Source organism: Monodon monoceros, unplaced genomic scaffold (genome assembly GCF_005190385.1).
Source record: "Monodon monoceros isolate NGI ecotype Baffin Bay Population unplaced genomic scaffold, NGI_Narwhal_1 Super_Scaffold_1, whole genome shotgun sequence".
In the NCBI taxonomy this organism is placed as follows: domain Eukaryota; kingdom Metazoa; phylum Chordata; class Mammalia; order Artiodactyla; family Monodontidae; genus Monodon; species Monodon monoceros.
The window spans coordinates 69546730-69564078 of record NW_021703765.1 but is presented as its reverse complement, the minus strand read 5'-3'; the positions used below and the strand labels follow the sequence as shown (position 1 = coordinate 69564078).

General features: G+C 49.7%; 1 protein-coding gene across 4 annotated transcripts in view; it reads right to left on the bottom strand.

Moving 5' to 3' along the window:
- The window catches only part of ACACB (acetyl-CoA carboxylase beta), a 186003-nt gene that overhangs the window by 95970 nt on the left and 72684 nt on the right, over positions 1–17349 (bottom strand). For all 4 annotated transcript variants that reach the window (XM_029224967.1, XM_029224990.1, XM_029224974.1 and 1 more), the window contains exons 14-24: positions 15251–15401; positions 15049–15152; positions 13922–14003; positions 11323–11468; positions 10018–10168; positions 8328–8462; positions 5861–6007; positions 4233–4421; positions 2630–2730; positions 979–1067; positions 762–886 (exon numbers count right to left, since the gene is read on the bottom strand). In XM_029224967.1, the coding sequence (XP_029080800.1) occupies positions 762–886; positions 979–1067; positions 2630–2730; positions 4233–4421; positions 5861–6007; positions 8328–8462; positions 10018–10168; positions 11323–11468; positions 13922–14003; positions 15049–15152; positions 15251–15401 (1420 nt within the window). The remainder of the gene's footprint in view (positions 1–761; positions 887–978; positions 1068–2629; positions 2731–4232; positions 4422–5860; positions 6008–8327; positions 8463–10017; positions 10169–11322; positions 11469–13921; positions 14004–15048; positions 15153–15250; positions 15402–17349) is intronic.

Here is a 17349-nt window from a genome sequence, read left to right as displayed (position 1 = left end):
AATGGCAGGACTGAGTAGTTTCAACATAGGCTGCATGGCCAAAGCCTGAAATATTTACTCTCTGGCCCCTTCCAGAAAAAAAATCTGCCGACCCCTTCCTGCTATAAGCCAAGCCCAAGTCTCTGCTACCATCTGCTGAGCCTGCATTTTCTAAGTCACGTCAAGGAAAAAAATCTTTAGCTATAAAGGATTGCTAATTATTACCCGGTAGGAGGAGAAATAAGAACAAAGACATTCCACGCTTCACCAAGAAGGCAAAATGAAAGCCCTACCAGAAGACTCAGAATCCAATACCCCTTGACTAATCATAGCTCATGACTCTGGAGCCATGCTGTGGGTTCAAATCCCAGCTCTGCACTTATAAGCTGGTTACCCTTGGGAAAGTGATTTCACCTCTCTGTGCTCTGTCAAAGGAGGATGAGAACGGTATCGACCTCCTAGGGCTGCTTAGGGAATTAAACAAGTTAGTATTGTAAAGCACGTCAGGAGTGCCTGGCACACAGTAGGTGCTTTGTGGGTTGGTCATGATCTTCCCCAGGGGTCAACAAATCCTACCTACTGCCTAGTTTTATAAGCAAAGTTTTATTGGGACACAGCCATGCCCATTTGCTTTCACTGTGCCACAGCAGCATTGAGAGGTCAGGACAGAGACCATATCCTGGGCTAAATCTAATATATTTACTCTCTGGCCCTTTCCAGAAAAAGTCGGTGGAGCCCTGAGCTACCCCCACTCTGGGTAAAGGGTGACTTTTCTTGCTTACGATCAACATGATCACCAGCTGGTTCTTCTTGGCCACCTGCGCATGGGAGAAGATGCAGTCCAACACCTGGGACATGTCTGGTTTCAGCTGCTCCCTGAGGTTTATCACACACTTGTCATAGTGGGCTGCAGGGAGACAAAAGGCCACGTGGGGTAAGGCTCAGGGCCCCTCCTGCCCCCCTGGGCTTGTCACCAATGCTTGCGGTGGCGACTCTTGCCTTGTTGGAAATGGTGCTCAACCCGTAAATATCTTCGCAGGAGATCCAACACCACGGCCTTCATGTAGCCCCGGGTCCCACTGCGGTATCTGGGGAGGAAGGGAAGGCTGGCTTAGTGATCAACTCTACTTCCTGGGGTGCCGGAGTTATCCACAGCCAGGACTTTTATGATTTGAAAAAGGAGAAAACACTAATAAAGAAACTGGAGGCTGCTCCCTCTAATCTTTAGGCCTGGGAGGGATGTGTGAGTTAGTTCATTTGTGCTAATAACTCTGCAGGCCAGAGAGAGCAGTGACTTGCCCAAGGTCACACATCCAACGAGAGGCCAAGCCTGAGCCTTTGGATGATGCCTGCCCGTCCCCAGAGAGAAGGAGAAACACTTACAGAGTTGGGATGCTGAAAGGGGTCAGCCTTGCATGCATGGTTGAAAAGCAAAAATTTTCAATTAACCACTCAATGTATAAAGACAGATTGGAAAACAAAACAAAACAAAACTTGAAGGACATTTACCAAAAGATCCCTGTGTAAATTTCACTTCCCTTTTAAAACCAAATGGTAACCTGGATGTTCCTTAAACCATTTCCTCTTCTAAACTATTTCAGAACACAGGGAATTGAGTTTTTAAGAGAATGTGATGCTGAGTTTTAGGGAAGCTGAAAGCAGCTTCACCCCAGCATCACCAAATGGCAACAAAAGAGAGGAAGAGCCTAAAATACTCTTTTATTCAGATGTGATTTTAAAAACACACACGAACACAACATAAGACAGAGCTTTGAGATTTATATTTAACACACAAAATCCTGCTATGGAATTTGATTCGTTTATCATTTGTTCATTTCTCCTAGGCATTTCCATTGCTGAAGGATGGGTTAGCGTTAGCAGTCTAAGGGAGGCAAAGTGATCCTGCAGATCCAGCTGTGACTCTCACTTTGTGGGGAATCCAAACTCAAATCTCCTTCCTCAGCTGCGATCCTATATTGTTAGTATGAGTCCCCATGAGCCAGGGAGCGCCCTGAAAAGGACGGCATTTTCCTATAGTCCTATATCCTCTGTACCTCTGATAGTTTCTGCCACATGGCTAACATGCGCTGAATTAATTCGCTGAAGTCTGAGAATGTTTGGATTCTGTCCTTATAGGCAAAGCTTTCTTGCTGGGTGGAGTTTTCATGCAAAAGGGCAGTTCTTTTTATCATCAGAATAGTTCTCCCTGCTCAAGAACTACTTAAGATAAAATACAAACTCTTCGCCAACTCCTCCTTTGCAAGGATCCCCCAAAACCGCAAGGATAATCTGTATAATCCTTTACAGCCTATAAAGCCATCTCATCCCACTGTCTCATAATCAAAGCTACCACAAGGACTCACTATGTGTCAGCACTTTACAAAAATCAATCTGCTCATAGCTCAAAATGACTTATGGTGTGCGAAGTGTTTTTATCCCCATTTTACAGACTGGCAAACTGAGATTCACGGAGGTAAAGGGTGTTGCTTTGTTCTGCTGTTAGGAAGGGCTGTGCTGGGGCTGTAACTGGGGTATCAGACCCCAGGCACTGTCTCTCAGTTTGAGCCTGCCCTTAAGATAGCACCACCCTGGGGCAATACATGGATAACTGAGTGTGATAACCACACCCCAAGGAGGGCCCAGAACTCACTTCTGGACCAGCTGCACAATGCTCTGGGTGTTCATGAAGAAGACCTCCCGATCGGCCTTCCGCTGCAGGGTGGCCGCATGGCAGTCCAGGATGGTGGCTATCTGCATGGGAAAACAGGACAGGTCACAGGCCACTCAAACCACACAATCTGGTTGCCACGCAGAAGTCACCAGAAGGACCCACCACAGGCTCCCATGGGGATCCCATTCAAAAATTTAAAATTCCAGCCCCAAAGCTCTTTGGCCCTCTGCACGCCCCACTCAAGAGGACTCAAGAGCTCAGAATGACAACAATCACATAAAGACATGCACCACATCCCTCTCCACAAATACAAATGCTCTGGGGAAAGAGGAGAAGGGAATTTCCAACCCCAGGGAGCATGAGGGTGTTGGGTATGGGGGTCCTATTTTTACAGTTAGATTTAATGCGATCGGCACATTGTCTGTGGCGACAAAAGAAACATGTAATGAAAAACTTGCATCAATAACAAATTCCCAGAAGGTCCCAACATGTATTTTTCTCAACTGGGGTCCCTAAGAGCTTTGTTTTCATTATTTTCTAGTTGAGATAGAATTCATATACCACCATCTTCCGCCCACCTTCTTTTAAAGTGTACAATTAATTCAGCGCTTTGTAGTACATTCACAGAGCTGTGCAACCATCACCGCTATCCAATTTCAGAGCGTTTTCTTCTCCCCCAAAAGAAATCCTATAACCATTAGCAGCTACTCGCCAACCCCCCTGGCCCCAGACCCTGGCAACCACTGATCTACTTCCTCTTCTCCATGGATTTGCCAGTTCTGGATGTTTCATGTAAATGGAATCAGGCAACACGTGGTCTTTAATGATTGGTTTCTTTCACTGCGCATCACGTTTTCAAGGTTCATCCCTGGGGTAGCATGAATCAGTATTTCATTCCTTTTTATGGCCGAACGATACTCCAACCTAGAGGTTGACCTCTGGGAATAAACTGACTTACACTGACCTCGGGTGCCCCAAATTGCTGACATGTGGGTGGGGTGATGGTGGGAGGCAGCCCCTTATAACCAGGCAGAGGGCATGAAGATAAAAAAGAGATGGCTCTTCAAAATGCAGATTTCCTTTAAAACACCTGATAAAAGCGACCCCAAAAAAGAACAAAACGAGGCCATTGTAGAATTATTAGAGATTTCTGATACTACCCGGGAATGGTTTCCATTCTTAAATAATATTATATATACGTATAGCCCCAAGACTGTCACCTTACACAAAGCAGAGGGGGAGAATCAGTACGACACACTGGCAAGGACTCACAATGTCCTCTACTGTGTCAGCCAGCATATTTCTGGAAAACGCTCACTCTGTTGGCACCAACTGCTTACTCCTGCTCCGAAGCCGAGTTATACAGAGTGAGGCCTAATAACTGTTTATGTTCCTCTAAACAACTGTTGTTTTGGGGGAAATGCTGCGATCCCACAGAGAAGGCGTGAAAGAAAACTCTCAGTCCCCAGCATCTTGGCTGTAAGTGGGTCTCGTGAAGCCCGATTTGATCAGAGACCGGACGTCCGCACTGATGGGGAGACAAGTTCCCAGCAGGGCTGGAGTGGGGGTGGGGGGCACCCACCTGCTGGCTGGGGAACTGGCACAGCACCGAGGTGATGTTGCTGGCGTACTGGGCCATCACCCTGCGGACAGCCTTCTCCACGGGGGCGGGGATGCGGCCCGACACGCTGGTCATGATCTCCTGCAGGTCCAGCAGTGGCAGCGTTGGGTGCCGCAGGGTCATCAGGAGCTTCTGCACCCAGTCCTTCAGCTGCAGCGGGGAGCACAGAGTCGGCCCAAGGCTGTGCTGGGGGCATGGGCACAGCCGCCCACCACGGGGCGGCTGACACACTCAGCCCATCCAGGCCCCGTGCACTTGAGTGGCCAAAGATCTAGACCCAGTGGCCTGTGGAACAGTCCAGAGTAGAATGGCCCCCTGACCACAGGGGGAATGAACACCCAGTTTCCTGACCCAGGAAGGCCCCGCTCCCCTCTCCATGCATCCAAACAGCCAACCTGGTGTGGGGATAGAACACCAGGCACTGGGAAAAGCAAACATTTGTGGGACACTGGCTTTGTGCCAGACACTGTTCTAGGACCTGGATTTGCATGTTCTCATTTGATCCTCAAAGACAACCCTATGAAGTAGGAATAATCATTATTTGCATTTTCCAGTTGAGGAAACTGAAACACAGAGAGGTTAATTAAGTTACCCAAAGTCACCCAGCTAGTAGGAAGCAAAGCCAGGATGCAAACTCAGGCAGACTCAGAGACTCTTAACAGCTGCATTGCACTGCTTCCGGCTCACCCGGAAGCAGAACTGTTGATGGTCTTTGAATGGGGAGGATAATGGCACCAACCCCATAACGTGGTTGTAAGGTTTAAAAATGAAACCATGCACACACAGGCAAGTGCAAAGACTTAAAAAAATGTTGTAATTCTAGCAATTAAGCAGCATAACCTAGGGGCTAAGTGCATGGACTCTGAAGCTAGGGGGCCAGGGTTCAAGTCCCCTCTTCGCCTCTTCATGGGTGAAACCAGGCAAATTTTGTAGCCTCTCTGTGCCTCAGTTTCCTCACCTGTAAAATGGAAATAATAACAGTTCTTACCTCCTAGGTTGTTGGGACGGTGAAATGACTTAATAAGGTTCAAGTACTCAGAGTAGTAGATGGCACATAGCATGTACAGGACAAGGGCTGAGTTATCACTATGACCACCAACACTGTGATTGGCTTTTCTGGGATGGAATGTGATGTAGCACAGTTTTATAGTTACTGACGTTGAGTTTAGCAGCGTGGGTCTTTCACGGAGGTCTGAAAATTTGAGGACTTGTTTCTCTACAGACAACAGGACCCTGGGATGATGAACAGAGTTGTGTTTCTGGACAAAGCCCTTCCTCGCTGTCTCTTTAAGAGGGTGACCCACATCGACTCCTTTCTTAACTTACTATGTGAACATTCTCAGTGTTGAGCTGAACCCAACCCCAAAAAGCAATGTCACCTTTACAACAGTTTATAATCAGAGAGAAACATACACTGATGTTTACAATGAAACTGAGGAATTTCCTGAGAATGGGTCCTTGATAGAAACAACAGAGGATGAATCATTTTCTCATTTCTTACCTCAATAAAGATCTCTGGGATCTTCTGGCTCTCATACGGACCTATGCACGTGTGTGTGATACACACCTACCCTGCACACGTGACCCACCTTGATGCTAAAAATAGGCTCCGGCAGACAGTAGCCCTTCATGATGTTCCTCAGATTTTCCAGGACACTGTGAAAAACCTGGTGCAGTTTCTCTCCGAGGATGGGCAGCGTTGGTTGGGAGGGGAGCTCTCCCGTGAATGGCTCAGCCTGATGGGACACCACAGGAGTCAGAGGTCAAGGCCACTGTGGCCTCTGAATGAGACATACAAGCCAAGGGCCGAGGCAGAGCTACCAACACACAATATACACAATACACATAATGCGGTTATCATGAAGCCTGCGGGGGAGGGGGGTACAGAAGAAAACATTGTATTGGAAAGTTAAAATTGCTACATTCACACCCCTGTGAGGTTTCCAAATCTTCCCCTTTACAAATGTCAGAGTCAATTATGTACCCCAAATAATTTTGGAGGGCATTAGATGTGATTAAAAAAAAATGTTCACATGTTGAGATCTGGGGAAGTCATTCTGGCTTCTACATGAGTTAACTTGAATCTCATGCTAACCAGAGCAGCCAGTTTGTAGCCAATCAAACATACACTGTACATGAGCTTTAATTATTAAAGAAAAGGGCGCACTGACCAGAAGTAAAGAATGTCCACGTTAAAAATAAAGATGAAATGCCTCCCTTCCTCGGACGCCAATGCTGGTTCTCCTTTGATGATAAGATTCCCTTCCCAGGTGCCAAGGCCATATGGACTCGCTGTGTACGTGCTGATCTGTTCTGTTTTTGTGTGTGTGTGTGTGTGTGTGTCCTGAAACCTTGAAGGAATGTATCCCTGACTTGTTTCATGTTCTTTGTTCTGACAAGACATAAAACTGTGCTGAAAAAAATGCTCCTTGGGAGCAGTTCCTCAGAGTTATCCGAAAGGTTGTCTTTCGGGCTATGGTCCTCAGTTTGGTTCAAATAAAACTCTTTTCTATTCCTATTAAAGACTGTTTATTATTTTTGTCGACAGATGTTTTTGTTTTGCTTTGCTTTCAAGCCAAGATCATCTTCCTGTTTTTTTCTATTTATTTCAGTCTCACTCGAACCCCAAAGATGAATGCCTAGCAAGGTGAAAATTTAGGAAACTGTCATGCAAGTGTACGTGTTTTTTTTTGTTTTTTTTTTTTTTGCGGTACGCGGGCCTCTCACTGTTGTGGCCTCTCCCGTTGCGGAGCACAGGCTCCGGACGCGCAGGCTCAGCGGCCATGGATCACGGGCCCAGCCGCTCCATGGCATGTGGGATCTTCCCGGACCAGGGCACGAACCCGTGTCCCCTGCATCGGCAGGCGGACTCTCAACCACTGCACCATCAGGGAAGCCCGTGTACGTGCTTTTTGTAAATCATAAACATGTAGCCTTAAAGGATCCCCAAATAAAAAGCTCCCCAAAGGGGCAACACTGCCTTAATGTATCTATTCGCCTGTTAATTTATTCTACAAATATCCACTCAACACCAACTGTGGGAGGCGCTGGGACCCAGGAGCTGGGGCATGCTATTCTGCTGGCCCAGAACCCTCAGCTTCCTGTCCCTCAACTCCACTCCCAACCCTGCGGGCTCCTCTCACCCTTGAAGATTAACCGGAGGGTTTCCCCTCTCCACAATCTGCTGCTGGCTTCTCCACCTGGGCCCTCACAGCCAGCGGCCAAGCGCAGTCCCTCTGACTGCACCTACTGAGCTGAATTACAAAGGCTTATCTGCCTGTCTTTCTCACGGGCACCTGTGAGCCTCCTGACCTGTGGCTGGGCGCTGTCTCAAGAACCTAGCCCGGGAAACGTTTGCTAAAAGGAATCACAAAGCAAACACAGACCTTCCTGGTGATCTAACAAAGCTCAGTCTATTTCTAGCTTTGGGAACCCTCTAAAAAGAATAATGAAAAGAAGGAGAAGAAAACAAATGAAACTAATAGAATAGTCTGAAGAAAAGAGTCGATTTGATTTAAAAAAAAAATGCTTTTCTAGCTTTTCTTTTCTCCTGGGCATATACACTAATTATTGTAGAGAAAACAAAATTACATGCATAGATGGCAAGCCAGCTCCCCGCAGGCCTGGCTCACTCTAGGAGGGTAAGTCATGTCATGTCACGGAGACCTGACAGCTCTACATAACGCACTGGGGGGATGATGTTTGCGTCAAAGTTCACAGGAAGAACCCTTCCCCTGTAAGCGTCTGGGAGAAGGTTCTTCCAGGCAGAGGGAGCTGGCCCCAGGGGGACGGGTCTGGAGCATTACATTAAGGGAGGGGTAGTGGGGGAGGAGATGAAGCCAGGGAAGAAAGCAGGGCACAGCTCAAGGGGGGTCTTGGAGATCATCGGAAGCACATGGCTTTTATTCTAAGTGGGATGGGAAGCTGCTGAGAAGGATGTGAGCACAGGCACAGTCCTACGCCCATCGTGCTGGCTGCTGGGAGCGGGTGGTGGCGGGAGAGCCGGGGCCACAAGCCTATCTGGCTCACGGGGTAGCTGTGCCAGGTGCCACATACCGGGTGCACTTTAGAAGGGTCATCGAGGTCCAGCCTGGCCACCACACAGCCTGCTTCCAACACAGCCCCTGGGCGCTTGACGTACTTCACCCGGCCACTTTCCTGCACATTCAGGGTCATGATCATCTTCATCACCTGTTTTGCAGAAAGAAGAAATTAGATGGAGCCCACTAGGACTGGCCGGTGTCACCCCAAACTAGTAACTCTGGAGCACGGACCGTGTCATTTACATTGAATGACTCCGTGGGCAGAGTTCAAGCCGAGGGGAGAGAGGGAACCAGCATTTACACAATCTGTTGTGTACCAGGCACAGTGCTGGGCATAAATTTTTTCCATCTGCAAAGCCAGCCAGAGAGGCAGGTGCTCATTGTGCCCATTTTACAGACATGGAAACTGAGCTTTATGTCCAAAGGAAGGCCTCTCTCTTAGAAATACAGATGAATCATATGACGTAGGGTGACTGACACACACATTCCTAAAATGCGGTGCATTTTGTGACCAGCTCCGGTTTTTAAAGGCAGTGAGAAAACCCTCTGGGGAATGAAGAACATGATTGCAGTACAGTCATCAGCCCCTTGAACTGGTCTGAGAGTCGGGCCGTGTGGACGTAATGAGTTTTGTTATGACGTGTGGGCTGCAGACCGACAGGACTGTCCCACCCTTTGCTCAGAAGTTCACAGCTTGGGCACCCAAGTCAGCCAGGCCTGGGATGGAACCCTGCTCCCACCCATCACTCTGTGATCTCCACACGTGCCTTCCCCTCTCTGAGCCTCAGTTTTCCCAACAGTAAAATGGGAGGAAATGACAGTCTTGCCTCACAGGGCGCTGATAAGGATGAAGCAGGATGGCACATAGTAGGAGGCCGACAAGCGTCAGCTACTACCGCTGCCATATTTTCATTACAAAAATCACTATTTTCCTGGGCAGCAGAGAATGGAGGCCGGGTTTGAATCCTGGCTTGATGTGACCTTGAGTGAGTTCCTTAGCCTGCCTGGGGCCCGTGTCTTCATGTACAAAATGGGGGTCCCATTTGTGTCCAACTTATATGATTGCTGGGAAGATTAAAGAATGGACAGTTTACCAGGCCAGTAAATACAGGTCTCTATTTCAGTGGTTGCATAGTATTCAGTTGTATAGCTGGACCATTGTGTCAGTCCCCTATTGTTGAACACCTAGGATTTTTTACTCTTTGCTTTTTTTTTTTTTTGCGGTACGCGGGCCTCTCACTGCCGTGGCCTCTCCCGTTGCGGAGCACGGGCTCCGGACGCGCAGGCCCAGCGGCCATGGCTCACAGGCCCAGCCGCTCCGCGGCATGTGGGATCTTCCCGGACCGGGGCACGAACCCGCGTCCCCGGCATCGGCAGGCGGACTCTCAACCACCGCGCCACCAGGGAGGCCCGGCTTACCACTTTTTAATTGTCTGCATCATGATCGTTCATCGGTTCTTATCACTCCTGGGGAGGTATACATTTTTGAGATTTTTTTTCCCCTTTGGATATTGCGGGGAATTGGGGCTGAACCCCACACACATGGCTCTCTTAGGAATCTGCAGATGACAGCCCAGGTGAGAGGGGAGGTCTGTTGGCTTAGGTGAAGCAGCATTGGCAGATGGCCCTCCCTGGGGGAGGGGGTGTAAGGGAGACCTGGCTGCAGCCCTACCTCCCTCCCAGGGGGCTAGCTCTGCGGTCACCTCTATCTCAGCATAGCTGCCCCCAGCCTCGATGTGGTCCCCGTCCTCCACCATGTACTGTATCAGCTTCCCCGCCGAAGGGGCTCTCAGGACCGTGGGATCATTCTCCTTCTCAAACACACACGTCTTGTTGCCGATGGTGATTCGGTAACTGGAGAGAGAAGGAGTGGGGAAATGGTGGGGAGGCTGGGGAGGACCGTCGACCCAGGTGCCCGAGTCAGGGTTTCGACAGCCTCTTCCCTTCCTAAAGGCAGCCGGGAGCATCACCCTGTGTGTGGTTTGAGGGACTTACTCCATTTTTCCCAAATGGTAGCATTTGACAGTTACCGCAGAGACTTTGGGAGTGAGGTGGGTGGGACCCTTTACTGGCTGAAAACTAGTTCCTTTTCCTGACATAATTCCACCAGGCCCTGGCATAGAGAAAGCAATCAATCACTATTATTCAGTAGATACTGACCCACTGAAAGCCTTCACCTTAGAATTGGGAAGAGCATGCCTCATGGATGGAGCTTATCATCATCTTGAACATTCTTGGCAGATAGAACACGGGTTAAAAAGAGGTAAAAAAAAATACCAATCTGGGATGAATCTAGTCCACCTTCTTCCATCGAGAATTCGGAAGGGAATCTAACTGGAGCTTTTTCAGGCACGGGGCCTCTGGAACCCCACTCCTCCCCATCTTATTCTCTTGGTCGGTGGGGGGGTCTTTGCTGCCTTTCCGTGGGGGTGGGCGGGTCTGTTTCATCGTGTGAGCTCAGGGTGGTCAGACACGCTGGACCAGGAGGACACGCGATGCCCCCGTGCAAAGTGCTTCCGGATCATCCCGCCCTCCACCCATCCAGACACAGAGCAAGCTTTCCTGCCGCCGTCTGCTCGTTCGATGTGTCTCTTCCCCCACAGACTCCACGAGTCATGACCACGGCTGTATCCTAACACCTAGCGCGGCATCTGGCGTAAGCAGATGCTCAGTAAACAGCCCCTTCCCTAATCGGACGACCTCATCTTCTCCAAGCCTTGATCTGATGGGTGTGGACACTGCAGCTCAGACCCGGAGCCTCTGGCACTCAGCACACACCTTGCAGGCCGTGGAGCTGGGAGTCACGTCCCATTCGGCTCTGAATCCTCCCAAGTCACTAGAAAAGGGCCCCCTGGGAGCCTCCCAGAAATGCCTGCCAGCTGCATGGAATTCCAGCCGAGAGATTAACCTCTCCAGGAGCCCCAGAACGTTCCAGAGAAGGTGCCTTAGCTAAGACCCTCAGACCTGCAGGGGAGAGCTGGCTCTGTGTGCCCTCCACGACCACACACCTGTCGACCTCCTCCTTCAGGTACGTGGTGTAGCTGCTGCCACTGTAGGACAGCAGCAGCCCCCCGTCGTTCAGCCGGTGGGCGTCGATCTCGATGTGACAGCCGTTCATGATGAGGACGAACATGGTTGGAGACTGCCGGGCCACCTGTGGGGACAGTTCAATGTCCCCACCTGAAATGAGGATGCCTGCTTGACCCTGTGCCCCCAGAGCACCGCCTGGCCCCCCGACCACAAGCAAAGGCTAGTGTCCACAGCGGGAGTGCTGGGGTGGACACCTCACGTCTCGAGGCCCAGCCCTCGCTCACCCCAAGGGAGCAGCGACGGGGAGGGAGCCCGGGGTCAGCGAGCCACACCTGCGCTGTGGGTGGGCTAGTGGCTGCCGGCCGCAGGTGTAGCCCCAGGCCGGGCATCACTGTCCATTGTGTGCCCTTGAGGGCTGGGGGCTTTCTTCTGATCCTGTCTCCAAGCAGGGTTGCCCTGGGAGCCAGGGAGATGGGGGTCTTGCTCTGGGTGAGGCAGACCTGGGGCCTCCATCAGTGGCCTGGACGTGGACTTGGGCTCTGCCCGCTAGACCTGGCCCTGCCCAGGGGCACACAATGGATCTGGGACACTGGAAGGAGACATATACGGCCAGGCCCTGGCCTCAGCTCTGCATTTCAATCTGAAATACCAGCCCCACCTGGCCCTCAGTTCAAAGTATGTGCTGTCTCTCAGAAAACTAACACCCTAAAGAGCCCTCAACCTCTAAAATATATATATAGTGACAAAAGATGGCAAGAAATAGAGGAATATTTATTGCCACGTTATTTATGGGAAAACCTAGAATCAAACGAGCTCTCCAACAGTGGGTGCTGCCATGGAATGTTCTAGACTGCACTGTCAAATATGGTAGCCCCTAGCCAGATGTTCAAATGTAAGTTAATTAAAATTAAATGAAAGATAGAATTCAGCTCCTCAGTTACACTCGCCACATTTCAAGTACTCCATAGCCCCAGGTGGCCCATACTGGACAGAGCAGATTTAGAACATTTCCATACCTGCGGAAAGTACCATTGGACCGTGCTGCAGACTCTAAACTGATGTTAGGAAAACTTGCTAATAACAGGGGGAAACTATAGGCCATGACAATATCAAAGCAGTAAAAACATTTGCACTATGATCTTAACTTTATAAAAGCAATGCATAAGGAAAAAAATAACTGAAAAGAAGTCTGCTAAAACGTCTGAACCCGGGCCACAGCAGTGAAAGCCAGAATCCTAACCACTAGACCACCAGGGAACTCCCCCATGGTGGACTGTTTTTCTGACACTTCATGCTTGTTTGCTGTTTTGAAATTTTCTGCAACGGGCATGTGTCATATTTAAAATCAAGTTGAGGGGACCCAGGTCCCCAAAGGTAGCCAGGAAGCATCAGAGGCAAAAGGGAAGCGATTTTACACACGTTACGTGGATAACACACTCGTCTGGCTGAACGAAGCCTGAGAATCTCCAAAGTTGAAAGTTCAATGTATGCTCAGCAATGTTAAAAATGAAGTAAGAGAAAATAAAAATTCTGTTGCATTTTCCATGGAATGTGAGGCTGGGAAGTGCTGGGGAGGCCCTGGCTTCCCAGGGACACATCGCTCCAAAGGTCACCCCAACTTGGACCCGGGGGGCTCACACTGTGCTCGCACATCTCAAACATTCTTTGATACTCTGCTGAATTGGCCTGGGACGGCTCAGGACGGGTAACTAGATATTTCCAACAGAGAAGAGCAACCCTGACAAGCTCCAGGGATGCCGGTGATAGACCTGGAAGCAGTCAGAAATCCACACATTGATTCTCGGTGCAGAGACGCTGGACAAAGCCAGTCTCACAGCCCTGGGAAGTGCACCCAGACGCTCTGCTCTTGAGCAGTGGTCTGGCTCACACTGTGTAAGGGGTTGAATTATGTCCCCCCAAATTCAAGTCCTCCCTGAAACCTCAGCTTGTGACCTTAATGGAAATAGGGTCTTTGCAGATGTAGTTAGTTAAGGAGGGGTTGTGCCGGATTAGGCTGAACCCTAAATCCAGTCTGACTGGTGTTCTTGTAAGAGAAGAGACCCAGAGAGACAGGCACAGAAGAATGAGGATGTGAAGACAGACAGACAGACACAGACACACTCAGAGAAGGTGGCCGTACAAAGCCAGAGACTGGTAGAGACTGGAGTGACAACCTACAAGCTAAGGAACACCAAGGACTGCCCACAACTACCAGAAGCTAGGAATGCATGCTCCCTGGGAGCCTTCAAAGAGACCATGGCCCAGCCAACACCTTGATTTTGGACTTCCGGCCTCCAGAACTGGGAGACTATAAATTTCTGTTGTTTGAAGTGACACCTGTTTATGGGACTTCATTACGGCAGCCACGGGAAACCAACACATGCTCTAACGTGCCTTGTGTGCGTGGCTCAAGCCTACGGGTTCTGGAATCCAAACACCTTAGATTTCAAGGTCACGGGACTGCACGGGGAGTCCTGGGACCAAGCATGAGAAAATCCACTGCAGGGATGGCCCACTGCAGAAATAAAACTCCCTTGAGCCACCAGAGTGTGGGAGACATCTAACAGGGACCTTTACCTTGAGGATGTATTTAACGCCTCCGTAGATTAATTCTACATCCACAATGTTCAGCAGAGAGTCTGCGGGGAGGACCTGGCCCCTGAGAGAGAAGACAGACCTGTGGTCAGTTTGGGAGTGACCAAGAACTCTGCAGCCATCCATCCCCTGCATATGAAAATCCACCCACTCTTTGCCTCTTCTAACTATCAACACACCTGATTGATAAAAGGCAAGGAATGGAGAGTCCCAAGGAACCTGACATCCCTTAGAACTTAAGGAAACTGCTCTTGCTACAGGATGTGACATTTCAAAAAGGCTCCTCTAAGAAGCAATAACCATATTGCTTCTTCTTGAAAAAATTCCTTATGTGGGAATTCTGCCACCCGCTTATGAAAGAAACGAATGCACGGATTGTGATTCTATTACCATTCAAAAGCATATTATCCAAGCACTAAGAACTTTCGCCCTTCTAGTTCCCTTTCAGTAGTTTCCTTTGCCTACCACAGTGGTTTTCAAGGTGGGGTCTGCCTCTACCCCGAGGACATCTGGCAATATCTGGAGACATACTTGATTGTTCTGACTTCCAGGGGGAGAGGGGATGCTATGGATGGGACCAGGGATGCTGCTAACTTCCTACCCTGTCCCACAGAACAGCCCTCACCACAAAAGACGACCCAGCCCAAAAGGTCAGTGGTGCTGAGGTTGGGAAACCCTGGTCTATCCCAAGAGGGAGCTCCTGGCCACTTCCACAGGGTCCATTTCACTGGTCATCTGATTCAGGTGAGGGTCTGGGAAAGGACCATTTGTAGAGGTGACCTACAACCTGCTTTGCTTCTCAAATCCACCTCCTCCTCTCTGGACTCCTGAGTGTTACGACGTACCTTGCACAGGTCAGCACGAATAAGCACACCGCTGTCTATAGGATGGTGGCTGCGTTGGCCTTGAGTATCCCTCCCCTCCTGCCCCCTACCCCAGCGTCTTCTAGGGCAGCCCAGGTTTATCCAAGGAATTCTACAGAGGCAAGCACGTAGGAGAGGTTCACTAATTGCTTGGTGATGGATTTACACCCAAATAAAGCGTGTTTCTGTCTTACTTGCCACCAGCACATATCCCAAGACGGGAAAGGAAGTACCCATGGGCCCCACCTTTCCAGCGAGTGTAAGAAATCCGTCATGCAGGTCCTGAACATCGAGTCGGCCACGTTCAAGGCTCCGCACACCACCCCGAGCATGATATCCGGCTTCTCGGCCTGGGAGAGACTCTGCACATCAGTATCCACAGTGACCAAAGCCACGGGGAGCTAGGAGGGCTCCAGGACCCCCAGGGGAGACACGTGCAGCTCCCCACCTGCACTTTCTCGGCGATGAGATTATCCAACCAGCTGGTGTCAATGTCGTTGTTCTGGAAGCTCTCGGTCTCCAGGAGGTTGGTGAGATATTCCACGGTGGTCCTGAAGTCGCCCCGGATGGAGAGTTCCTTCAAAGCCACCACCATGTTCCTTGAGGGGAAGGCACACGGATTGTTTTCCCAATTAACGTACACGTCATCAGAGTTCTAAAGTGGTTTCCAGTGAGTCAGAACCGCACAGAAGTTTAGGGAGGGCCCTGAGTCAGACGGCTTGGGGCAATGTCAGCTCCAGCATTGACTGGTACAGCAAATCTTGGGCCAGTGGCTTAAATGCCTGGGCCTCAGTTTCCTCATCTGGAAGATGGGGGAATAACCCTGCCTTCACACAGATGCTTGGGGATTAAAATGAGACAGTCTGTATAAAGCACATGGTCACTGATCAATAAACCTTAACTGCTATGAAATGATTTATTACAGTGATTATAATTGTTATTAACCATGCCAGTTGCTCTGACTCCCTCTCCCGCTGGACCTATCAAAATCCCGCAGTGTCCCAAGAACGAGCCGCTCTTTACCTGTCCACACAGCTGTCCAGTGTGCCTGGGTTGCACAAGTAGGTGGCTAACACCGGTGCCCCCCTCTGGGCATGGCGGTCACCAGCCCACACGTGCTTGGCTGTAACCACCTCCAGTTTCCCAGAGGGGCTGCCTCCCCCCAAACAGGGTGTCCAGTCCAAAGGGCAGAAACCTCCACTCTCCATGAAATCATAGGGAGAAAGTTATGGGGAAAGGCACCAGAGGAAGAGGAGGCATAGGAACCCTTCCTGGGAGAGGAGAGATTTCACACCAGTTACGATGCTCCTGCATGCTTCCAGCAGGTGTGACAAAGGGGCCACGAGACCCCAGCGGGAGGGTGAGAAAATGAAGACGCAGTGAGGTTAAATGAGGGTGTCAAAGAGGCTACTGCAAGTTGGGTGTGGGACCCGAACCTGCATCTACAGGCTGAGCCACTGGATTCAAAGGTGACCAACTTGTCCCGGTTGGCTCAGGACTTCCCCAGTTTTAGCACTGAGAAATCCCACATCCCAGGAAACACTCAGTCCTGGGAAAACAGGGACAGTTGATCCCCCTCTTGGACACTGACAACAATAAGAGCTGGAATTTTTCCTTCCTATTCTGCTGAAGCGATTACTGGCCACTCACAGTGTGGGACAAGCCACAGATCCCTTCACTCAGAGACAGCTGGGCTGGCTGACCACCATCCCACCTTTTATTAATCCTTATTTGCTCCAAGCGTCTCAATTTTTCACTGATTAAGATGAATTATTCAAAGCTGGCAAAGAAACTCTCTCCCTCAAAAGCAGCAAACTCCATTTAATTCATGGCTAAGTGCCCCAGCCCAGAGATTTAAATGCTTTTCAAATGAAATGTCTTTCACTCTAAAAGACACCTCCACAAGAATGTTTAATTTTACAAACTGAACTGGTGTTTACCTTTTTGTTCCCAGGTCAAGGCAGGAGAAATGTTAAGATGAGGGGGTTTTGATCGCTAATTTTTAGGGAAATGCAAATCAAAACTATAGTGAGGTACCACTAATCAAAACTACAGTGAGGTACCACCTCACATGGGTCAGAATGGCCATCATTAAACAGTCTACAAATAACAAATGCTAGAGAGGGTGTGGAGAAAAGGGAAACCCTCCTACACTGTTGGTGGGAATGTAAGTTGGTGCAGCCACTGTGGAAAACAGTATGGAGGTTCCTCAGAAAACTAAAAATAAAATTACTATAAGATCTAGCAATCCCACTCCCGGGCATATATCTGGACAAAACTCCAATTTAAAAAGATACATGGGGCTTCCCTTGTGGCGCAGTGGTTGAGAGTCCACCTGCCGATGCAGGGGACACGGGTTCGTGCCCCGGTCCGGGAAGATCCCACATGCCGCGGAGCGGCTGGGCCCGTGAGCCATGGCCGCTGAGCCTGCACGTCCGGAGCCTGTGCTCCGCAACGGGAGAGGCCACAACAGTGAGAGGCCCGCGTACCGCAAAAAAAAATAATAATAAAATAAAATAAAATAGGATCTGCTCCCCATCTCCTAAA